The sequence below is a fragment of the Salmo trutta genome, chromosome 14 (genome assembly GCF_901001165.1).
Source record: "Salmo trutta chromosome 14, fSalTru1.1, whole genome shotgun sequence".
NCBI classification, from domain to species: domain Eukaryota; kingdom Metazoa; phylum Chordata; class Actinopteri; order Salmoniformes; family Salmonidae; genus Salmo; species Salmo trutta.
In genome coordinates, this window is record NC_042970.1 from 62,769,286 (window position 1) to 62,794,214 (window position 24,929).

The 24,929-nt window shown below is 44.3% G+C and overlaps 3 protein-coding genes across 3 annotated transcripts; all 3 read left to right on the top strand.

The window, feature by feature from the left end:
- Positions 1-20: 20 nt before the first annotated feature.
- Positions 21-2,461, top strand: LOC115208578 (uncharacterized). The gene is made up of 2 exons (XM_029776741.1): positions 21-316; positions 1,428-2,461. The coding sequence occupies exon 2, from the start codon at positions 1,436-1,438 to the stop codon at positions 2,228-2,230; it is 795 nt and encodes a 264-aa protein (XP_029632601.1). The 5' UTR covers positions 21-316; positions 1,428-1,435; the 3' UTR covers positions 2,231-2,461.
- A 40-nt stretch (positions 2,462-2,501) lies between these two features.
- LOC115208579 (cell surface glycoprotein 1-like) lies at positions 2,502-3,342 on the top strand. Its single transcript, XM_029776742.1, has one exon. It carries the CDS (start codon positions 2,540-2,542, stop codon positions 3,224-3,226), a length of 687 nt encoding a protein of 228 aa, XP_029632602.1. The 5' UTR covers positions 2,502-2,539; the 3' UTR covers positions 3,227-3,342.
- A 5,393-nt stretch (positions 3,343-8,735) lies between these two features.
- On the top strand, positions 8,736-24,452 carry LOC115208581 (protocadherin Fat 4). Its single transcript, XM_029776744.1, has 30 exons — positions 8,736-8,908; positions 10,647-10,712; positions 11,019-11,182; positions 11,403-11,447; positions 11,580-11,669; positions 11,796-11,885; positions 12,377-12,484; positions 12,581-12,694; positions 12,800-12,893; positions 14,247-14,359; positions 14,574-14,747; positions 14,964-15,092; positions 15,359-15,514; positions 15,675-15,855; positions 16,152-16,285; positions 16,375-17,322; positions 19,436-19,561; positions 19,998-20,237; positions 20,520-20,618; positions 20,808-20,980; positions 21,184-21,335; positions 21,478-21,785; positions 21,936-22,046; positions 22,169-22,360; positions 22,458-22,552; positions 22,706-22,867; positions 23,198-23,386; positions 23,581-23,658; positions 23,833-23,872; positions 23,958-24,452. Exons 1-30 carry the CDS (start codon positions 8,830-8,832, stop codon positions 24,033-24,035), a joined length of 4,728 nt encoding a protein of 1,575 aa, XP_029632604.1. The 5' UTR covers positions 8,736-8,829; the 3' UTR covers positions 24,036-24,452.
- The last annotated feature ends 477 nt before the right edge of the window (positions 24,453-24,929 follow it).

Consider the following 24,929-nt stretch of genomic DNA (forward strand, 5'->3'; position numbering starts at 1 on the left):
CAAGAAAACCCATACACACACCAATCATCGTTGAAAGCTACATGAAGTTGATAAAATGTAGTCTTACATAATGAATATTCAAAATATAGTATAGCCTCTGTAAACCTTTGACAAACTAAATAGAACATGAAAAGTATTTTTGTACAGTTTCAAAATCAGTCTTTAATGTTGGCATGCAAAAAATGTGGTACTTTCGGTTTCATTTCCTAAATTCCAGCCTCCCAGCCCTACCAGGATAATACCCGTAAAACACTCACTAGGACACAGCATACGCACAGCAAGAAAGCAGCAAGAACAGATCTACTTCATAAATAAGGTACATGGCAAGAATGTATGAGTGTGTGTGTGTGTGTGTGTGTGTGTGTGTGTGTGTGTGTGAAAGTGTGTGAGAGAGAGAGATAGAGAGAGCGCAGGGTGCGTGCTCGCGCGCGCGCGCGTGTGTGTGTTCATGGCAACATAGTAACGTCTACCAAAGGTTGTTTTCGCCATTTGGCATCGTATCTGTAACATCAAACACCTATTATTGTATAGTTTGTGAATTACAGTATCAGCCAGTACTAATAATAATCAAAACAATTGACAAAATATTTTTGAGTGTTTGAATATTGACAAGGTTCACAAGTAACTGACCTCAACTTCTTCAACTCTGATCATATAGTGTGAAGTTTGAGAGCAGCATTACATGCAGAATGAGGTTAGAATAGGTTGAGCTTTGTGGCTCAGAGAATGAGGATGGTAGAGTGGTTAGGTTGTTATAGGTTGTGGCAGGATCAGGCAACAAAGGTATTTGGCTTCAGTCCACTCTATCCAGTAGGGCACAACGTTGTGGAACTCTCACATAGAAATACATACAAAAGTATAGGACACCCCTTCAAATTAGTCGATTCTCCTATTTCAGCCAAACCCAAAAATCGAGCACACCGCCATGCATTCTCCATAGACAAACATTGGCAGTAGAATGGCCTTACTGAAGAGCTCAGTGACGTCCAACGTGGCACCGTCATAGGATGCCACCTTTCCAATAAGTCAGTTCGTCAACTTTCTGCCCTGCTAGAGCTGCCCCGGTCAACTGTAAGTGCAGTTATTGTGAAGTGGAAACTTCTAGGACCAAAAACGGCTCAGCTGAGAAGTGGTAGGCCACACAAGCTCACAGAACGGGACCGCCGAGTGCTGAAGCGCGTAAAAATCATCTGTCCTTGGTTGCAACACTCACTACCGAGTTCCAAACTGCATCTGGAAATAACATCAGCACAATAAGGGTGGGACCTATTCCATATCTAATACCCATGAAATTGGAATGAGATGTTCGACTAGCAGGTGTCCACATACTTTTTGTCATGTACTGTAGCTATATTGTGTATGACAGGCATGTCATGTAGTTGTAGGGTAAACATTTTGTTTTCCTCTCTCCTCTCCAATCTCTTCAGGTGTAACGATGGCTAACATTAAAACGTTAAATGAAATTGGATACCTCAACTCGTCTGGCTTTGGTAGGCCTTGGCCCAGGCATGGGCTTTACCTGCTCTACTGGTTCTCCCATAACTACGTCATATTCGACAACAATGGTGACCTGCTGGCGCTGTTCAACCCCAAAAGGAAGGAGTTCGGCTTCCATTACTTCGATAACCGACTCGAGTGTGACGGTAACTGTTATCAACTGCTCCCCAACCAGAACTTTCCGTATTATGAGGTGGGCAACCTGAATACCCCAGGGGCAGGTGACCTGCCACCATACGTTAGGCAGAACTACAAAGGACACCATGATGACAGCAATATGGACCGTATCATCATCAGTCTTCACCCTGGCATGGTGTTGGATAAAGTCTATGTGACCCAACACGAGGATGTGAGGACCTTTGATCGCCAGAACACCTATCGAATCAGTAGGGGTTTGGTCAAGCTCATCCGTAATCTGGAACTGGAAGAGCTGCTAAGGCAAGCTGGGTACACCACATCCATTATGTTAGTCAAAGCAGTCAAGTGGCAAGAGACTCCAGCTCGAAGCCACACCACCGTTTGTCAACCAGCTGTCAGCCAACCTGACTGGGTCAACATCAAGAGGGCCTCTGTTGTGAGTCCCAGGCCAACACCGTCAAGGGAGTCTGTGATTGACATGCCACGTGACTCAATGCCTCATGAGAGCAAAATGCATCATGTGTCTGTCAGTATCCCCGAGGGCAGAGACTCCCATAAGCCTCGGCCGGAGAGGCGATGCTGTGTCATTCTGTAGACTGGGCCAAAGAGAGTCAAAAGGGTTCATCTTACAGGACGAATGGGGAAATAACTGTGGACATCATTTATTACAGTGCTCCTGTAAGTAGGTCTACAGTGCAACACTATTGTAATTACTCATTATTGTTACACTGTACCTACAGCAGTGACCCTAACCCTAAGTCACTTTTTAAACAATTATTTAGAATAAAGTTATTTTTTTATTAAAAATCATTTATTTAACATACAATCACTTCTTAATATGTGTAGATTTCTTATAGATTATAATCAACTTCTATACTTCTAGAGAAAACTACAATACAGCCCAATGGCAGCCCAGTTACCAGGTTTGGAACAGAATACAGAACCTGTTCCTGGTTTGGAACAGAATACAGAACCTGTTCCAAGTTTGGAACAGAACACAGAACCTGTTCCTGGTTTGGAAAAGAATACAGAACCTGTTCCAGGTTTGGAACAGAATACAGAACCTGTTCCAGGTTTGGAACAGAACACAGAACCTGTTCCTGGTTTGGAACAGAATACAGAACCTGTTCCAGGTTTGGAACAGAACACAGAACCTGTTCCTGGTTTGGAACAGAATACAGAACCTGTTCCAGGTTTGGAACAGAACACAGAACCTGTTCCTGGTTTGGAACAGAATACAGAACCTGTTCCAGGTTTGGAACAGAATACAGAACCTGTTCCTGGTTTGGAACAGAATACAGAACCTGTTCCTGGTTTGGAACAGAATACAGAACCTGTTCCAAGTATGGAACAGAACACAGAACCTGTTCCTGGTTTGGAACAGAATACAGAACCTGTTCCAAGTATGGAACAGAACACAGAACCTGTTCCTGGTTTGGAACAGAATACAGAACCTGTTCCAAGTATGGAACAGAACACAGAACCTGTTCCTGGTTTGGAACAGAATACAGAACCTGTTCCTGGTTTGGAACAGGTATGGAACAGAATAAGCTACATCGGATGTAAATGGAGCTATGCTTGCAAAGACTGACAGCCCAGGAGATTGGCATGATTGTCACGTCCTGACCAGTGAAAGAGGTCATTTGCCATAGTAGTATGGTCAGGGCGTGGCAGGGGGGTTTGTTTTGTATATATTTTGGGTTTTCTGTTCCTATGTGGGTTTTTCTAGTATTCTATTTCTATGGTTTGTTTTCCATGTTTTGGCCGGGTATGGTTTCCAATCAGAGGCAGGTGTCTTTCGTTGTCTCTGATTGCAAGCCATACTTAGGCAGCCTGTTTTCGTTTGGGGTTTGTGGGTAGTTGTTTTCCGTTTTGCCTGAGTACCTTACGGAACTGTTGGCTGTCGTTTTGTAATTTTGTTAAGTGTTCTCATAAAATAAAGTAAGAATGAGCACTCTACACGCTGCGCCTTGGTCCCCTTTCATCGACCACTGTGACAATGATAGTGTGTTCCAACCAGGACTCCAACCCGGGTCCGTAGACTGTCGGTCCAACACTCAAACAGTTGTGCTACGCCAATAGGTCCAAACCTCTTCTCGAAATCACTGTGATATAAAGGTATACATAGTTTGTTTACAAAGACTCAAATGACAAAAATATAAGTATGGTGTAATACAGCCTTACATTTTAGATAAGCTTTTCGATAGGTGTATCAAAGTCAAATGATATACTCTTGTAAACGATTTGTTAATAGTTCAGTGAAATGTCCGCACAAACTTTTTTGTCACTTTGGGTTATCCTTGCATACATCTTTTTTTCAAAGGCCTTAGTATGCCCATTAAAATATTATTTTATTTATGATTTATCTAAATCCTAAGGGGCCTGCCTTGTCGCCAATAAGAGTATTGTCTATGAATTTCAGGGTGGTTACATTTCTTCAGCGATATGTTTACCGTTACAGCGTGATGGAAATATTAAGGCAAATTCCATTGGCGACTGCGCAGTCACGGTAAACATATGTCGTCTCAATGGGAAATTACCTTTACATTTATTTCTCGCAATCTGTAACGCTTCAGCGACACACATTGAATAGAGCCCTACTGTCACGGCTGTCTGTAAGAGGGAACCAAGGTGCAGCAGAGGATGTGCTCATCATTAGAATTTTAATTCTAAACAAACAAGAGAACACTACAAAATGAACAAAACGACAGCAAACAGTCCTGTTAGGCAAATACTCAAACAGAAACAATTACCCACAAAACCCAAAGGAAAAACATGCTCCTTATGTGTGACTCCCAATCAGCAGCAACGAGCTTCAGCTGTGCCTGATTGGGAGCCACACACACGGCCCAAAACAAAGAAATACCAAAACATAGAAAAAGGAACATAGAACGCCCACCCAATGTAACACCCTGGCCTAACCAAAATAAAGAACAAAAAACCCCTCTCTATGGCCAGGGCGTTACAGTACCCCCCCCCCAAAGGTGCGGACTCCGGCCGCAAAACCTGACTCTGAAGGGGAGGGTCTGGGTGGGCCTTCTTACGGCGGCGGCTCAGGTGCGGGACGTGGCCTCTGCTCCACCCTTGACGTCGCCCTCTTAGGTGGCGCACCTGGCCGCGCCGAAGGTCTGGTGGGCGACGCTGACTGCGCCCGGCTGGCGGGCGGCGATGGTTGCGCCCGGCTGGCGGCCGGCGATGGTTGCGCCCGGCTGGCGGGCGGCGATGGTTGCGCCCGGCTGGCGGGCGGCGATGGTTGCGCCCGGCTGGCGGGCGGCCCTTGTTGCGCCCGGTGGGCGGCCGGCGATGGTTGCGCCCGGCTGGCGGGCGACCCTGGCTGCGCCCGGCTGGCGGGCGACCCTGGCTGCGCCCGGCTGGCGGGCGGCGATGGTTGCGCCCGGCTGGCGGGCGACCCTGGCTGCTCCGACGGCACTGACCCAGGATTCACCAGGCTGGGGAGACATGACAGAGGCCTGGCCCTAGGCGTAGGCACAGGACTCACCGGGCTGGCGGGCGTCCCTGGCCACTCTGGCAGTTCAGGACAGTTGAGACCCACTGGAGGCCTAGTCCTGGGAGGTGGCACAGGACGGACCAGGATGGGGAGACCCACTGGAGGCCTAGTCCTGGGAGGTGGCACAGGACGGACCAGGATGGGGAGACCCACTGGAGGCCTGGTCCTGGGAGGTGGCACAGGATGGACCAGGATGGGGAGACCCACTGGAGGCCTGGTCCGAGGAGGAGGCACAGGATAAACCGGGCTGTGGGGGAGCACTGGAGTTCTGGTACGGACACTCTTTACCCACACTCCAGGCTGAAAGCCCACTTTGGCCCGGCACAGGCGGAGAGCAGGCATTGGGCGAACTGGACCCTCCCAGCGCTCTGGAGACACAGTGCGCAACGCCGGCGCAGGATAACCTGGACCGAGGAGGCGCACTGGAGACCAGACGCGCTGAGCTGGCACCATCCGCCCTGGCTCGATGCCTGCACTCGCATGGCACTTGCGGGGGGCTGGTATGTAGCGCACCGGGCTTTGAACGCGCACTGGGGACACCGTGCGCTCCACAGCATAACACGGTGTCCTACCAGTACCACGCTGCTTCCGGTAAGCACGGGGAGTTGGCTTAGGTCTACCACCTGACTCTGCCAATCTCCCCGTGTGCCCCCCCCCAAAAAAATTGTGGGGCTGCCTCCCGTGTCCGTTGAGCTCCCTCGCCTCGTACCAGCGCCTCTCAGCTCTCGCCGCCTCGATCTCCCACTGCGGGCGGCGATACTCCCCAGCTTGAGCCCATGGTCCTTTCCCATCCAGGATTTCCTCCCAAGTCCATGACTCCAGATAGCTTTTCTCCTGGTGCCTCTCCTTGTGCTGCTCCTTCCTCTGCTGCTTGGTCCGTTGTTGGTGGGTAATTCTGTCACGGCTGTCTGTAAGAGGGAACCAAGGTGCAGCAGAGGATGTGCTCATCATTAGAATTTTAATTCTAAACAAACAAGAGAACACTACAAAATGAACAAAACGACAGCAAACAGTCCTGTTAGGCAAATACTCAAACAGAAACAATTACCCACAAAACCCAAAGGAAAAACATGCTCCTTATGTGTGACTCCCAATCAGCAGCAACGAGCTTCAGCTGTGCCTGATTGGGAGCCACACACACGGCCCAAAACAAAGAAATACCAAAACATAGAAAAAGGAACATAGAACGCCCACCCAATGTAACACCCTGGCCTAACCAAAATAAAGAACAAAAAACCCCTCTCTATGGCCAGGGCGTTACACCTACAGTAAATTGTTTCCGATAAAAAGCAGAAAAAAGTACGACCATCTTTAACCACAAACCGATACCACACCTTATAGTTAAAACGTTTGTGAAAGTAGAAAGAGATGAGTAAAGCGGTTTTACAAGCGGGTAACTGGTATAAACTGTCAAAGTAGACTCATTATGAGTCATTCATTCAGAATGTGAATTTGTTATAAATCATAAGCCAACTGTTGATTAAAGGGAAAGTCACCATTTATGCATTAGCGAACAAAGAAAGCATACATTAAATCAACCCATCTATTTCCCACTCTTTATTCTCTATTCACTGTAAGATTGCACTGAGATTGACCAATCAGAATATCCTGTAGTTCATTGATTATGCCTGTGTTATAGTTCCCAGGTGTGGGATGCTATAGGCAGATATGTACATCTAGAACAGGATTAATGAAGAGAAAGACAGAATTAGCTTCTTTAACTTGGTTTCTGTTCCAATGCATTTATTAAAGTTTCTCATATTCAAAATGTATGTTTTATTCAAAATCATCTCATTACAATATTGTAGAAAATGACCTGTTTGCATTCATTTAAATAGATTCACACATTTATTCTCATATCAAGTGAAATCCATTTTTCTCAAGCAGTAGTTTATAACTACTGTGTATCTTTGTGTGTGTCACACCAGCTGTGATTTAGGTCAAAGTTCACCGATTACAGTCAAAGATGGTCTATTTATAGACGGTTTACAGTATACACTCTGTTACAGTGTCATAAGGTGGTCAGTCTCGATTTCTCAAATCACATTGTTTCAAAATAACCTCATCTCCCACTCAGTTTTTATTGAATATATAGTTTAATGTCACCACAAACAGGACTAGAAACTTGTACAGGTACAGCCAACTGGCTATTTAATCTGAGGTGAGAGCATTAAAGCATAATTTCCCTGCAGCATACATATGTTTTAATTGAATTGAAATGCACTAGATATTTTCCGAGACAGACATACAGTTCAACCTCAACTCAAATCCTAGGTATGGGTCTGACCATTATCTCAATATCGGTAAACTTAGTGATAAGGCTGAGGTGTGTTTGACAGGCAATGTACCAGTTACAGGAAGTTTTTATTGGAACACCATGTTACCATGGAGCTGCCAAGCTTAGGAGTCCATTTTGGATAAACTTTTATCCATATCAATTTATATGATTTTTGGCATTGATATGTTGGTGGCGGGAAGGCTGAAACCACACTCACTGAACCTCTTTAGGATCCGCCCCTTTCTTTCAATTTTCGCCTAAATTGACATACCCAAATCTAACTGCCTGTAGCTCAGGTCCTGAAGCAAAGATATGCATATTCTTGGTACCATTTGAAAGGAAACACTTTGACATTTGTGGAAATGTGAAAGGAATGTAGGAGAATAACACAATAGATCTGGTAAAAGATAACACATAGGAAAAAAACAACCGTTCTTTTGTATTTTATTTGTACCATCATCTTTGAAATGCGAGAGAAAGGCCATAATGTATTATTCCAGCCCAGGTGCAATTTAGATTTTGGCCACTAGATGGCAGCAGTGTATGTGCAAAGGTTTAGACTGATCCAATGAACCATTGAATTTCTGTTCAACATTTTGTATCAAGACTGCCCAAATGTGCCTAATTTGTTTATTAATAATTTATGTTCAAAATTGTGCACTCTCCTCAAACAATAGCATGGTATTCTCTCACTCTAATAGCTAAGCTTTCTGCCAATATCAGATATGTGTCTATGTCCTGGGAAATGTTATTGTTACTTACAACCTCATGCTAATCGCATTAGCCTACGTTAGCTCAACCGTCCTGTGGACGGGACACCGATCCTGAAGAAGTTTAAAACTATAAAGCACTCCCTTTCCTCTTACAAGGAAATGAAACTTAGACTTCATACTATAAGGTAGCGCCCTACCGATGTAGGATCTTAATTTGATCACTCTTTTGTTGCTGATAATTATCCTGCACAGCAGGGAATGCAAACTTGAAGTGTATTTGGCTTCTAAAGTTTGTAATTTGGACATTGATTTCAGAATTTATTTGCCCTGACGAAAAATGTATCAACCCCTAAAAGAAATCCCTTAATTATAATCCACATCATAATTCAACTTTCCTGTTGCTGTAGGATTATTTTCCTGCCATAGCAAATTGGCTCAAATTAAGATCCTACATCTGTATGTGGCTGTTACAATGAATGCGCAACACATTTCATGGTGTTGTCAGTGCCCCTTGGACCTGTTTATATCCCTGTAGTCAGGCAGTAACACTTAATGGCAAGTCATAAATATATTGTAGGGCAAATAAAGTGTGGCCATTTCAATATTCCCTTTACTGAGGAAATCAGTTGGTCAAGCAGGTGCTGTGGACGGTACTGTAGCAGGAGGTAGAAAAGTAGGGACAATCACCATCCAATATGGGGGCTATACGTTTTATGTGGATGTTACTCCTCTCAGGCTCTCTATGTGTTCATGTTGTCACGGGCATCCCCATCAGTGAGTAAAGTTTGTTTGTGGCTACATTTTGAAGATTGGTATGATATCAACACGGTACATGGTTTGGGGAATACTGTATACAGTAGATTAATAGAAAACGGTTAAGATCAATTAGAAATGTTAAATCGGTAATTGATTTGCCTTTGTATTTTGCTAAATGTATGTTCTTATATTATTTTACACATATAAGCTATTTATTATTTTATTATTATGTATTTTTGACACTTCATTTAGACGTTAGTAAACAGAGGGGGAGACAGGCAAGTTGGAGTAACAGTAGGAAGGGTAAATGCGGGGAATGAACCGGTAGGGAGAGGCATATATGTGGCTGGATCCGAGAGCGGTGCCATTAGACCATGACGCATAGATTTTTGTTGCCTAATTACAGTGGCAATTTTAGCATGTCAATCTTGGTAGGGCAGACCCCCCCCCCCAAATTTTTTTTTTTGAGATGCATGCCAGCAAAGCCACTACACAACACTAAACAATTTTATCCTCAAACTTTGTCATCAAAGTCTGGCATTCTCTGGATTTATGGTGCTTTCAAGACAACTGGGAACTCGGAAAAAAACAAGGTTGAATCATGGCGTCAGTGATCTTCAGGTTGGATCTTTACAAAGAGGCCTGAGTTCCCGACATGGAATTCCGAATTGAATGACCGTTAAAAACGTATTTTCCCAGTAGGAGCTTATTTTTTCCCAAGGTCCCAGTTGTCTTGAACTCACTGAAGTCTGAGATTTCCGAGTTTACAGTTGTTTTGAACATGGCAGAGGTCATGCTGGATTAACAGCATAGACAATGTTTTCAACCTTTTCTGGCCCATGGTGTTGAATGTTTATCCTTTTAAGCTTGGAAAAGAGACCCTTAAACCCAGACTTGGACCACACACCCACCACTGAATAGCAGGCTAGTGATTGCTTTACAACGCTTGCAGTTCGCTACTGATTCCTTCCAAACCACTCATTGTTGAATTTGCGATTTCCAACTTGTTGTGTAATGTTTATGTCCAAAGGCCAATGAGCACCAATACGTTTTATCTATCATTTCTCTCCATTATTTATCTTCATATGACAAGGGTTGAAAAGGATTTGCCAGTAGATTGTCAACGTGATTCATGATGATGACTGCTTGTCTAGTTTGCTAGCTAAGATTTTGAAAGTATGATGTTGACATGATCAGTCCCATCAAATCTACGGTAGATATAATGATTTTATCTGTGGCCAATGACCTTGAGACTTCTTGGATGGGCACTTCTAATGTAACTTTATGGCAGCACCCAAGGGGCTTGAATTTTTGAGCTCTCCCCGTAGATTTTGCAGGGATATAGTGTCTCCATGAGTGACAGAACACTGAGCCAATCACGGTGTAACTAGAGAACATTACCAACCCCTATGCTCCGTATTTTCTGCTGGCTGCCCCACCACCACACAAAGCACTGAGCTAGGCTGAAACACCTGCATTAAGGAGCTGCCTTATTCAAAAAAAGCAAAAAAGAGACCATGTTTGTATGCGGCTTTATTAACTCAATGATTTTTTAAAATATTTCTTTACATTGTTTGCAAACTGATATGTGACACGTATTAATGGCAAAATAACATGCAAAACAGGCAATACAGGAGATATTGACACAACTCAAAAATAATTCACCAGAATTCTGATTAGAGATTGTAATTTGCCATTTCATGATGCTAAAGATCCACATAAACAATACCATGTTTGCCCTAATGTTTATTTCTAGGTACATCAGTGAACTGTGCTGAAGGGTCAGACCTAACACTGGGAACTGTGGATGAGGAATATGAGGGTAATCAATGCAGTCATTCATTGCAGTCATCCATGACATATCCATTCAAGTATTATATTTGTTCATGAGTCACCAAACCAATTTGTCTTACTGGTATTTCTCTTAATAAACGATCACACAGGAAAAGAGAGATGCCTGGATGAGGGGAGAAAATTAGATTTATAGAAAGGGTTCAGTCTTTTTTGTAACAACCTTTGTTACAATATATTGACTGTAATGGGGGAAACATTCAACAACATTCAATACAAATTGCTGGTACTACACATCACCAAAATGAATATTTGCCTCCCCCTGATGCTACAACAGGGGAAGTGGAAGTCCTCAACGAGATCCCCGTGGGTAATACCGTGAGGCTTGCGTCGTATGCCTTTCCAGAACACATCAGTTTTCTCGAGTTAGTTTACACCCCTGGGAGTACAAATGCAACAGTCCGTACGAAGATGGCGCTGGATGCAGATCTGTTACCACAGGTGAGATGGTTCTGGCTGCTCTACAATGTCTAGCTCTGGTCCAGGGTGTTGGTGCCTCTGCTAAACTCCTACAGTAGAGGAATGCTCAGTAGCGCTCTGGATCAGAGCTATACAACGTCATTCATGGTCTAGTATGGTTCACTTTAGGTGTTAGCTTTTTTTATTGACAAAATGGGTTTTGAACTTTACAATTATCCCCCCCCCCCCCTCTCTCTTGTAGGTTGGCGGGCAACTTTGGTATTCTGTTGTGTGTGTGAATGGCGGGGTAAGTAAAATTGAAAGATTATAAACTACAATGGTTAGTATGTATGCTGTAACGGTATATGATGGATTGTAACAATATATTGTATTGTATGAGAAGTGCATTTTGTTGCCATAACAACTGTTCTCTCTTCAGCTAGAAAATATACGAAAACTTATCCTCACCGACCTAAATGACAACGCTCCAATATTTGAGCAAAAGGTGTACATGAAAACGATATCTGAGGTAAGACTACATCAGATGAGTTGGCAAAAACATGATACTCCTGTCTTACACCTTGCAATGCAATGGAGAGCATGAGCCCCTACGGGTTGTTTACGTGGTTAACCACCATGTGTTTTGTCTCTCCAGATTCAGGCAGTGAACACTGAGGTGATCAGAGTGAAAGCAGTGGACGCCGATATCAGCATAAACAACAACAGAATTACATACCGCATATTGGTGAGTTACACATGGGCCTGTATTCACCAAGAGTCTCAGAGCAGAAGTGCTGATATAGGATCAGTTTAGTCTTTTAGATAATAATAAATAAGAAGGGAGACCTGATCCTAGATCAGCAGTCCTACTCTGAGACGCCTGATACACTTATAAAAAAGTATAGACCAGGACCTGAATGTAACAGCAGTGGTTCTATGACCACACTTGAGCTACATTAGCTCCCTTAGCTTAGAGGGATGGACAGGAGATCCAGGTTCGAATCTTTCTGGTCGCATAAGTTAGTCACAGCGACGTGATCAATTTGTCACATTCACCAAAGTAAACAGCTAGTCTAAACTGTCCATAGAACTGTCTTACAAAAATATATACAGCTATGTAAGTCTATAATCTATAGCAGGTATTGGATAACCCAATGGAAATGATGACTGAATAGATTCATCTGATTCTTCCTCTGATACTGTTCCACAATGACTTGGTCTTCCACCTTATTTAAGGACCCAGCACCCGCTGAATTTGAGGTCCGCAACGATGGGGCTGTACTGCTGAAGAGACCTCTGAACTACAACGTCGCCCAAAACTACAAATTCACAGTTCAGGCGCAGGTAGGTGATCTCACCATATCACACCCTACCCCATTGGTCCATAAATGGATATCCATGTTTATCTATTAATATTGCTTCTGGGATCCTTCTTTTTAGGATAATGGTGATCTCTTCGACACAGCAGACGTTCTTCTTGACATCACGGACTTTGATAATCTGAATCCCTATTTCAATCACAGCCTTTACCAGGCTACCATACAGGAAGACCAAGTGAGTGTCATCATACCCATCAGACTACAAAATATCATATGTCTCCTTAAAGCTACTGTGTTGCTATGGCTGTGATGTCTATTCAATACATCATCTCCTCTTTAGACAGGGCCTTTCCTCACCATCCAGCCAGAGGGCATAAAAGCACAAGATGGAGACACTGGCATTAATGTGACTATAGTCTACAGCATCAGTTCAGGTAATCTACTTAGGCTTGGACTACAACTCCCATCAGTCTTAAGAAAACAAATTGATATGAAACAAGTACACTATATATACAAAAGTATGTGGACACCCCTTCAAATTAGTCGATTCGCCTATTTCAGCCATACCCGTCGCTGACAGGTGTATAAACTCAAGCACACCACCGTGCAATCTCCATAGACAAACATTGCCAGTAGAATGGCCTTACTGAAGAGCTCAGTGACTTACAACATGGCACCCTCATAGGATGCCACCTTTCCAACAAGACAGTTCGTCCAGTTTCTGCCCTGCTACTGTAGAGCTGCCCCGGTCAACTGTAAGTGCTGTTATTGTGAAGTGGAAACATCTAGGAGCAACAACATCTCAGGCGCAAAGTGGTAGGCCACACAAGCTCACAGAACGGGATTGCCGAGTACTGAAACACGTAAAAATCATGTCGGTTGCAACACTCACTATCGAGTTCCAAACTGCCTCTGAAAGCAACGTCAGCACAAGAACTGTTCGTTGGGAGCTTCATGAAATGGGTTTCCATGGCCAAGCAGCCACACACAAGCCTAAGATCACCATGCGCAATGCCAAGCGTCGGCTGGAGTGGTGTAATGCTCACCGCCATTGCACTCTGGAGCAGTGGAAACTCGTTCTCTCTGGAATGAATTACACTTCACCATCGGGCAGTCCGGCGGACAAATCTGGGTTTGGCGGATGCCAGGACAACGCTACCTGCCTCAATGCATAGTGCCAACTATAAAGTTTGGTGGAGAAGAAATAATGGTCTGAGGCTGTCTTTCATGGTTTGGGCTAGGCCCCTTAGTTCCAGTGAAGGGAAATCTTAACGCTACCGCATACAATTACATTTTAGACGATTCTGTGCTTCCAACTTTGTGGCAACAATTTGGGGAAGGCCCTTTCCTGTTTCAGCATGACAATGCTCCCGTGCACAAAGTGAGGTCCATACATAAATGGTTTGTCGATATCGGTGTGGAAAAACTTGACTGGTCTGCACAGAGCCCTGACTTCAACTCCATTGAACACTTTTGGGTTGAATTGAAAACGCAGACTGCGAGCCAGGCCCAACCTCACTAATGCTCTTGTGGCTGAATGGAAGCATGTCCCCACAGCAATGTGGAGGAGGTTATAGCAGCAAAGGGGGGACCAACTCCATATTAATGCCCATGATTTTGTAGTGAGATGTTCGACGAGCAAGTGTCCACATACATTTGGTCACAGAGTGTATCTTTGCATATGGAAAGCATCAGAATATCATATTTGCATGAAAATGTATGTATGAGGCAATTTTTTGGGCTCTGTTCACATTGTGGTGGAATGTTGTTGTGTGACTTTACCTCAGTATCGCCAAGCAAGTATCTCAGTAACTTCAACATCGACACAAACAGTGGAGTCATCTCTGTGGTGACTGGGCTGGACAGAGAGGAGATACCCACGGTCACTGTCAATATCAAGGTATTGGGAATTGTAGCTATAGCATTCTAGCATTTTATGACTACTCTAAATAAGTAAAACCGTACTTCTCTCAGTTCATTCTCACTGTAGATTTATTCACAATCATAAGTGCATTAAGACAGTTAACATGGTATGGGCATTAGGAGGGCTGGTGACCATTGTATACATCCCAAGTTGCAGATGTCAAATATCAACATCTATCACTTCCTTCCAGGCATCTCAGCAGGATGACAGCCTAAAGACCGCTGACGCTTTGGTGTCTGTTACAATCGAGGACGTCAATGACAACGCTCCAGAGTTTGACAAAGCCAGCTACTCTGTCGCAATATTGGAGAACTCTCAAAAAGACACAGTTGTTTTCAGAGTCACACTCACTGACCTGGACAAGGTAGGTACAGTGGCTTAGAGGTTCATTACACATAAAAAAAAATGGGTGATGGATTTACAAAAAAAGAGATGCGATGTCAATAAGTGCATATATCAAAACAGTTTACACGTTTGTATCTTGAGTTGTGTCTGTTTCTACATGAGCCAAATCATTTGTCACGCTAAAACTTCATTTTTTCCCCCAATTGGACATGAAACCATTTTGTCTTTGTCTCAGGGTGGATTTGTGGGAACGTTGCAGATCCTTCCGGAGTCTGTACCTTTCTCTATACTCTTGGATGGAACTGTCATAGTGAAGAGTTCAGCTGACCTGGACAGGGAGACTGTTGGAAACTTCATCTTTCAGGTCAGACCCTCTGAAACATAACAGTACTCAGACCTACAACTTTATCCATTAAGCAGCAGACATAATCACACTAACTAATAAATCAGCAACGAACCTGTAAATATGTCTAAAAAGGTGCAAACTCCAGGTCTAATGGCACTTGGCAGTGTCCTGTACCATCTAATAAAACATGTCTTATCAACAAGTCTGTCACAATAGGGAGTGCACACGTCAGTTGGTATGCTGTTGAACACCTTCCCATATCTTCCCTTACATCCAATATGAAGATTGAAGCACGGGAAAATGACCCACCTAACCACGTTGTGTTGGCTGATGTGAACGTCACCCTCCTGGATGAGAATGACAACAGTCCTCAATTTAAGAGCTCCGTGTACAAGGGCAAGGTCTTCAAGAACCAAACAGTGGGGATGTTGGTTACCCAGGTGAGATGGTTTCTAACCTTGAACCTCAATTCGTCACTGTGTTTGTTAAAGAGTTTTGTCAGAGCCATTTACAATGTGGGAAACACATGATAGCCATAGTAACACGATTGTAAAAAGAAAACAATGGTATTGCTTTGTCACCACGCCATGTGATTGGTAGGTTGAAGCAACAGACCTGGATGCTGGTGCTAATGGACAGGTGAAGTACTCAATAGAGTTTGGGAACCTGGAAGAATATTTCTCCATCGATGAAAACACAGGCGAGATAAAGCTGGAAAAAAACATTCCTCTGGAGGAGAACAAGGTCCTTCAGTTCCCTCTCTATGTGGCAGCAAGAGACGGTGAGTCTAGGTACAGTCTCTGTATAGAGAACTTGAAGGTCGTGTCATGTAAACAATTTTGTGGAGCGCGTTGTAGTGCGGAATTAATCTGAACGTAAAGTTGAGAAGATATGTGAAAGAACACGAGCAACCATACCATAGTCTAGTAACCATAGTATATATACACTGTAGACTAAAATAATATGAGAGGAATAGTGTATATCTACAGGAGGCTAGTCAGTCAACAGCTGGAGACTTGGTTATGGGTTCCCAAAGAAATTGCAGCCCAAAGTGACTGTTCTCCTCCTGTCCTGTAGGTGGCATAACATCTCGTTCCTCCTCGGTGCTAGTGGAGATCCAGGCACCTGGAGATTCCAAACCCCAGTTCCTCTTGAACACTTACCGTGGGAGGATAGAGGAAGAGACGGATCCAGGGACGATGATTGTCAAGGTGAACTTCCCCAGAACCACTAAATTCTACTTCATCTGAAAAAAAACAACCAGATTGATCCTATAACATTTTTGTCACCCCATATACAGGTGACATTCCTAGCAGTAACAACAGTAGCTCCCGTGACACTGCAGGTCCTGACAGACGCCGACAAGTTCGCCATTGACTCCAAAGGCGTTTTCACCTCTAAGGTCAAACTGGACTATGAGACCCAAAAGAACTACTCAGTCCAGATCTCAATCTCGGATGGCACCAGTAGCGATGAGGCAACCGTTGTGGTGGAAGTGATTGACATCAATGACAACAGCCCCGTGTTTGGCGCCAGCTCTGTGGCACAACTGGTCCCGGAGGATACGGAGGTAGGGGCCAACCTCACTGCCATTACCGCCACGGACGCGGACGACGGCTTCAACAGGGAGCTCCGCTATGCCCTCCGGGGAGGCGAGGGGAAGTTCGCTATCGATCCCAAAATAGGGATGGTGTCCCTGGCTGGGGCGCTGGACAGAGAGACCAAAGCAGAGTTCAGCCTGGAGGTGGTGGCTCAGGACCAAGGTCGTCCAGCTCTCTCCGCAACCGCCACCCTGCTCATTCAAGTATCTGATATCAACGACAATGTTCCAAGTTTCTCCAAGACGGAATATGAGGTTGAGGTCTTAGAAACAGAGTCTGTGGGAACGACACTGGTCACCCTAGAAGCGGTGGATCTTGACGAAGGCACAAATGGTACAGTGACCTATAGTATATTTCAGCAAGACCCTCCCTTGACCGTGGCGTTCTTCCAGTTGGACTCTTCCACTGGGGAACTGCGGCTGGCTCAGGCCTTGGACTATGGAGCAGTGAAGGTGTACAACCTAATGGTACAGGCTGCAGATGGGGGGACCCCGTCCCTCGTTGGGAATGGATCAGTGGTGGTGAGGGTGAAAGATGTGAACAACAACCCACCTCAGTTCAGTGCAGAGCGCTACGATGTCGCCGTCTCTGAGAACCTGGCCAGTGGAGCGGCTATCGTGACCCTGGAGGTCACCGACGAGGATGAGGTCAGAGAAATGAGACTGTCATTATCATCATGAGATCGATTATATTTTGTTATGATATAAACAATATCTATAACATTACCATCTACATTGAGATCAGTGATATATCTGCACGATATGAAAAATATTGACTACTGTATATCGATTACGGTATAACAATGACGATATATCAACTACTATATATATATATATCAAAGCAAATATATACAGAACCAGTCAACATTTTGGACACCTTCTCATTCAAGGGTTTTTCTTTATTTTTTACTATTTTCTGCATTGTATAATAATAGTGAAGACATCAAAACTATGAAATGACACGTATGGAATCATGTAGGAACAAAAAAGTGTTAAACAGATCAAAATATATTTTATATTTCAGATTCTTTAAAGTAGCCACCCTTTGCCTTAATGACAGCTTTGCACATTCTTGGCATTCTCTCAACCAGCTTCATCTGGAATGCTTTTCCAACAGTCTTGAAGGAGTTCCCACATGTGCTGAGCACTTGTTGGCTGCTTTTCCTTCAATCTGCGGTCCAACTCATCCCAAGCCATCTCATGAAGCAGGCAGGTAGCCTAGTGGTTAGAGCGTTGGACTAGTAACCACAAGGTTACAAGATCGAATCCCCGAGCTGACAAGGTAAAAGTCTGTCGTTCTGCCCCTGAACAAGGCAGTTAACCCACTGTTCCTAGGCCGTCATTGTAAATAATAATTTGTTCTTAACTGACTTGCCTAGTTAAATAAAGGTTACATAAAAAAAATTGGGTTGAGATCGGTGATTGTGGAGGCCAGGTTATCTGATGAGGCACTCCATCATTCTCCTTCTTGGTCAAATAGCCCTTATACAGCCTGGAGGTGTGTTGGGTCATTGTCCTGTTGAAAAACAAATAATAATCCCACTAAGCACAAACCAGATGGGATGGCATATCGCTACAGAATGCTGTAGTAGCAATATGCTGGTTAAGTGTGTCTTGAATTCTAAATAAATCACAGACACTGTCAGCAGGAAAGCACCATCACACCTCCTCCTCCATGATCCACACATGCAGAGATCATCTGCTCGCCTCCGCTGCATCTCACAAAGACACGGTGGTTGGAACCAAAAACTCAAATTTGGACTCATCAGATCAAATGACAGATTTCCACCGGTCTAAATGTCCATTGCTCGTGTTTCTTGGACCATTGGTGTCCTTTAGTAGTGGTTTCTTTGCAGCAATTCGACCATGAAGGCCTGATACACGCAGTCTCTGAACAGTTGATGTTGAGATGTGTCTGTTACTTGAACTCTGTGAAGCATTAATTTGGGCTGCAATCTGAGGTGCAGCTAACTCTAATGAATTTATCCTCTGCAGCAGAGGTAACTCTGGGTCTTCCTTTCCTGTGGCGGTCCTCATGAGAGCCAGTTTCATCATAGCGCTTGATGGTTTTTGAGACTGCACTTGAAGAAACTTTCAAAGTTATTGAAATTTTCCAGATTGACTGACCTTCATGTCTTAAAGTGACTATTTTTTTAAGTAATAATGGACTGTTGTTTCTCTGCTTATTTGAGCTGTTCTTGCCATAATATGGACCTGGTCTTATACCAAATATGGCCATCTTCTGTATACCACCCCTACATTGTCACAACACAACTGATTGTCTGAAACGCATTAGGAAGGAAATAAATTCCACAAATTAACAAGGCACGCCAGTTAATTGAAATGCATTCCAGGTGGCTACGTCATGAAGCTGGTTGACAGAATGCCAAGAGTGTGCAAAGCTGGCCTCAAGGCAAAGGGTGGCTACTTTGAAGAATCTCAAATATATTTTGATTTGTTTAAAAATGTTTTGCTTACTACATGATTCCATATGTGTTATTTCATAGTTTTGATGTCTACATTATTAATCTACAACGTAGAAAATAGTAAAAATACCCCAAAACCCTGGAATGAGTAGGTGTGTCCAAACTTTTGACTGGTACTGTATATCGATGACAATACATAATGGTGAGATATAATGGTGTATTTCATGACAATATCAACAATCTGAAGATATGTCAATACATCCATCCCACTAATACATTTATGACTAATGTTGGAATGATAAACTGACACCATGATCTCTGTGTTTTCCTTTTAGGGTGGATTCTCGAATGGTCACTTCATATTTACCAGTGATACCTTCAACATAAACAAACAAGGTGTTGTGTCCCTGAAGAATGACGTCACCTTGGACAGAGAGACAGAAGATAACTATGTTTTACAGGTATACTACGTCATGTCAATCTACATGTGCTTCAGCTGCATTTCTCAGAAGGTCTACACCCAAATATAAGCCCCAACAACAGTTAGGTATACTTCCATAAATGTAATCTATGTAGAGGGGGGAAACTTTTCCATATCTTAACGATGGGCAAGGACGCAACTGGAGGACAATCTATCTCTTCCTATCACCCGGACCTCAACCCCACCCAGACACCAAAGTGAACATTGTGTTTGCTCATGTTGTTAAGTCATATCGGTGATAAAAATGTACGACGTGGATAGGCAAATGCAGGCTGATAATTTGACTTTAGATGCTCAGCGAGACCATGACGGTCAACAACGTTACACGTTGGGAGTCAACAGTTTCAAGGAAGTGACATGTTAAGGGCTGTCAACTATGTCACCTGTTAAGATCTTAACCCTCTCACTGTGTTCAGGTGGTGGCGGTGGACAAAGGTGGCCTGAACGCCACAGCCCAGCTCAACATCACCGTTCTGGACTACAATGACAACACACCCCAGTTCCCTACTCTTCCAGACCCCATCCCTTTCCCTGAGGGGGAGTACTCTGACAAGTCTCCAGGAGAGGTGTACCATATCCTGGCCACAGACTCAGATCTCGGCTCCAACGGAGAAGTCACCATCACCTCATCTGCCACGCTATTTCGCTTCAGAGAGGTGAGTCCAACCAAATAATGAAGCTTCTGGTGAACCTTCTTTACATAATGCATTTTGTTAGATGACAATTTGGATCAAGTACCAGGTTCGTTTACTGAGGTGTCAATCATTTTGATTAAGAAATGACCAAACACAACAAACTAAAAAAGCAGACGCTTTTGATGACATCATTGGCAAACCATGTTTCTTCTCAGGACATTTCATCTCAGTATACACGCTTAATCATGAGCAATGTTGTTAGGGTAACACTGTGTATTTACACTAGTGTGTCTTGTGCTGAAGGATGGGATGCTACTGGTTGTGGGTCCTCTGGATCGGGAGACCAAGGACATCTATGAGCTGGTCATTGTGGCCACTGACAAGGGGACACCACAGAGACAGGTACTCTATACAAAACACAGTGGCCTAATTTATAGGGTCCCTTCACCCTGAAATCAGTACGACATTACCATAGCAGTACCATATCATAACACTATATACCACAATACCATAACACACAATATCAAAGTTCTGTGCAGCCTACCTTCTTACACAAAGTTGGTTTCAATGATTCCAACCCCGCTTCACCAGAACATGACCAGCATCAGAGTGAGCGTGACAGATGTTAATGACAACCCGCCGGTGTTCAGTGCCAGTACGTACACTAAGAGCATCCTGGTGAAGGACGCCAAGGTGGGGGACGGGCTGTTGACCCTCTCTGCCACAGACAAGGACATGGGCCTGAACGCTCTCGTCACCTACAGGTTAGCCATGCACTGCTGTCCAACTCTCACACACACCTCTGTTGAACGTTCTACTCCCAGTCGTAGAGCCGATACTGAAGAGATGAGTTTCAAGTCCAAATTAAGGAATAAAATCGGCCTAAATGGATCCTTAGCGATATTGAAGAAATGTGTCTGTATTTACACCGAGTTATGCGCCAAATGCTCCTCCTCTGGCTATCTAGTTTCTCCTCAGGTGCCTCCCCTCGCTTGGCCCTGAATGGTAGCACAGGAGAGGTGACCGTGGCCTCTGACCTTTCTGATGTCACGGAGGACACACTGCTTGAACTCACTGCAATGGCAAAGGACAGCGGGCTGCCTCCTCTGAACTCCACAGGTCAGGGATCGAGCATCGCAAGTGGATTTGTGTTTGTCTCTGTGTTTTTGTAACGTTGAGTTAGAGTGTATTATTTTGTATGTTAGTCTGAATAATGATGGATACTAAATCTGTGTGTGTTTTCTCTCTTTTCCCCTCACAGCCAATGTCCAGGTATTCCTGATGACTGTCAGCCTTGGAGTGGACGTGGCCTTTGAGAGCTCCTCCTACAACTTCAGCGTTCCGGAGAACGAACCAAAAGGGAGACCCGTGGGGACAGTGAAGGCATCCCCAGGGAGCCCCTTGTTTGTGGTCACTTACGTCCTGACCACGCACACGGACCTGTTCTCCGTCGATGCCCTGGGAGCCCTCACCACCAAAGAGCCGCTGGACAAAGAGACTGAGGGGTGGTACATCCTGGAGGTGGAGGCAGTGGACTCCAGGACTCCTCCTACTTCTGCCGTCGCAATGGTATGACCCATCCTGGTACCTGGCGACCAGAATTAGAGGAAGTTCTAGAGGTGTTGCTTCGCTGAAAAGATCTCATCATATGGGGGAACAGATTTCGAATCACAAGTAGTCTTTCGTCCCTCACCTCTCTTCCCTCACTCTTCCTCTCAGGTCAGGGTGCAGGTGGAAGATGTGAACGAGGCCCCAGAGTTCAAGGAAGCAACTTATGAAGCCAAGATCTTCAGCATTGCCCCATACAAATACCCTGTGGTCCAAGTTCTGGTAAGGGATGCAAAAGTGAACAGCGGGAAACCCCTACATCCCTGGTGCCATGTCAAAGTTGACATACGTTTTCTCATCCAGCTCCTCCATCCTGACCCCCCACTCTTCGCCCCTCTCCCCAGGCCACAGACCCAGACAGTGGTGACAGCGGTCGTCTGGACTACAGTCTGACGGAGTCCAGCTCGTCTTTCGACGTGGACCGTTCCACGGGCCAGGTGTACGTGGTGTCAGCGGTGGGATTAGAAGGAAAGACAACCGCCGTCCTGGTGAAGGCCACAGATCCTAAAGGACTCCATGCTACAACCAGGGTGAAGGTGAGTGGTGACAACAGTGTACAGTACATATGGTAACACACATGACTTAACTCACTTGCAACAGTAGTTACAGTATGCCGCTCTATTCTGCCCCCAGGTGGACGTGCAGGGAAGTGCCAGTAATGATGTCGTAGTCATCTCCCTCAACCAGGCCACCAATGTTGTGGAGAAGAAGGTCCCTGAGATGGAAGAGTAAGATATTAGAACTGATAATATTTTTGTACCACACAATATGGACCACACAAAAGTGTGGGGCTGTTAGACGGGGTCCTTTTGCCCACTTTCAATACTCTATCGCTCTTCCTCCGTCTTTCTCATATGTCTCTCGTTCTCTGTGTCTCTTAGGTCTTTAGGGCGAGTTCTGGGCTGGACCGTGAAGGTGATAGAGATTTCCAGCACCAACAGAGAAGCTGTTGCATCCCGGGAATCTGGGGGCGCCGCCAAGACGTACGTCAGCTTCATTGCTGTGGACGGCGGGGAAGTCATCCCTGCCGAAGACGTCAAAAAGTAAGACCAATGTGTTGTCGAAAATCACTTCATCCACAACAAAGCAGCCCATCCTAAAATGAGAAAATCAAAGCCATTGTTGATTAAAGTTTAACTTTGAGGGTGGTGGGTCGGGGGTTGGTCTCATTAAGGGAATTTTTTTGAACATTCTTTAGTAGTTGACATAGACATACAGTGACTGGACGCAACATTGCCTCCACAATTTTCTATTCGGCACGATGAACATCCATGTCTGTTCTACACGATACAAATCTGTCTGAAAAATCTGTAATGTGACGTTGCGTTCTCGAGAATAAGCCCCTAATGGCCGTTCTCTGATGCCGCCCACAGCAAGCTGCAGGGCGAGGCGGGCACGGTGAAGGCGGAGCTAGAGAAGGTGTTTGGGGCGGGGCTGGAGCATGTGGTGGAGGAGGAGTCAGCCGACCCCGCCTCTGACCAGGTCATAGTAATCGTCCTGGGGGTCCTGTTCGGCCTGAGCCTGCTGGGATTGGTGGCGATGGTGGCGTTCACTGTTATCAAGTGAGTAGCTTATTCATGTTTGCTTAGTGTTTGTTATTAACATTAAGTTAAGATTAGCAAAAAATTACTTATGATAATGAATCTAGCCCTTGCCACTAGCCATATTTGCAATTATGGCCCCCTTATCCCCAAAATGACTACGATACAAATTATTCTAGGCTAACCACCGTTTCAACATCTCCATTTCTTTTCAGGTTCAGAAGGATGAAAGAACCCATAGAGGACTCCTGTAGGGAAAGCTTTGACATTGATAGGCGAAATGAATCTTACACGTAAAGTACTGTTGTTTGAATATGCAATACATATGTCTTAACTTTAGATTCATTTGTGACCGATTAAATGATGGGATGCAATTGAACGAGTAATATTCCAAATCAAAACTTTCTCATTTTTAGACAGCTACTACTATGCGAGTTCTTTCTCATCCGCCTTTTCTTCTGCTTTAGAAATAACGATATGAAGGCATCCGCAACAGGCTCAGAACAGGTAAGAAGCCAGGCCAAACACAGGCCATTCAAATATGCAGTGCGATTGTTGGTTAAGGGCGATGATCCATGCTGTTGTTTTTTAGGGGCCAAGGCCATGGAGAAAGAGTAAGACTTCACAGGAGGCAGTCCCAGATGGTGACAGCGACAACTCCTCTCTTTAAGTCCCACTGACAACTAAACACAAACAAGCCCACACAATGAATGTGTACCAGAGCAGTGAGACAGATGGAGCAACACTGCAATCAAGGAATGATTCGTTTACTCTGACTTATTGGTTGGCTATTGCACTAATGCTTTGACCGTCAATTGCTGGCTACAGTCTATGCTGCGCCCATATTAGGAGCATTTCTCTGTAAAATAAACAAAGACCTTTGGCCAATAAATGTAAGAATAAAAAAGGCACTCATATGAATATGAACATTTTAGCACTAAGAATAGCACTTACTATTAATTATTTTATATGCTAATATATTGTTTCTGAGTGCTAATGGCGGTATATATTTCCTCTGTCACCAAACATACCTGAACCAACTTTTCACTGCATTTAGGTTTAACTAATAAAAAAGACATACCCTGGATAGAAAGTCTTTATTTTTACTAACATTTCTCTATGCTAATGCTTAGACTCAAACCTTTGAAAATGGCTCGACCTTGAGACAACAGACTCATGTTCATTATGCACCAAACGGAAGAAAACAGATTGAAACGGGACAACCTGGACTTGTCCAATAAGACTCATTTTAGTATTTTGTTGGATGCTCTAATGAGCACTACCCAGATGTCAGCAAAAGGATCAGGATGATTAATGGATCAATATATTATTTTGTAGCCCCTAAATTTGTGCTATTGTACCATTACTATTGTAGGATCTGATGGATGGTGGGGTGTTTCCAAATACTTGTCCTGAAGACAAGGGCGTAACTTTTTGTTGGATATTGGAGGGGGTCAGGGTCAACACCCATCTAGGGAGGGTCCGGGGGCACCCCCCCCCCCCCCCGAAGGATCATTTTAAAAAATAGCTGTGAAATGATTGTTCCTGGTGAATATATAAGGGA

Excerpts from the sequence above, each read along its gene's own strand:
- LOC115208578 (XM_029776741.1), top strand. The coding sequence starts at position 1,436 with ATGGCTAACATTAAAACGTTAAATGAAATTGGATACCTCAACTCGTCT.
- LOC115208581 (XM_029776744.1), top strand. The coding sequence starts at position 8,830 with ATGGGGGCTATACGTTTTATGTGGATGTTACTCCTCTCAGGCTCTCTA. Across the intron at positions 15,856-16,151 it reads CTATGTGGCAGCAAGAGACG|GTGGCATAACATCTCGTTCC; the intron begins GTGAGTCTAGGT and ends CCTGTCCTGTAG. Across the intron at positions 20,238-20,519 it reads CGCTATTTCGCTTCAGAGAG|GATGGGATGCTACTGGTTGT; the intron begins GTGAGTCCAACC and ends CTTGTGCTGAAG.
- LOC115208579 (XM_029776742.1), top strand. The coding sequence starts at position 2,540 with ATGGCAGCCCAGTTACCAGGTTTGGAACAGAATACAGAACCTGTTCCT.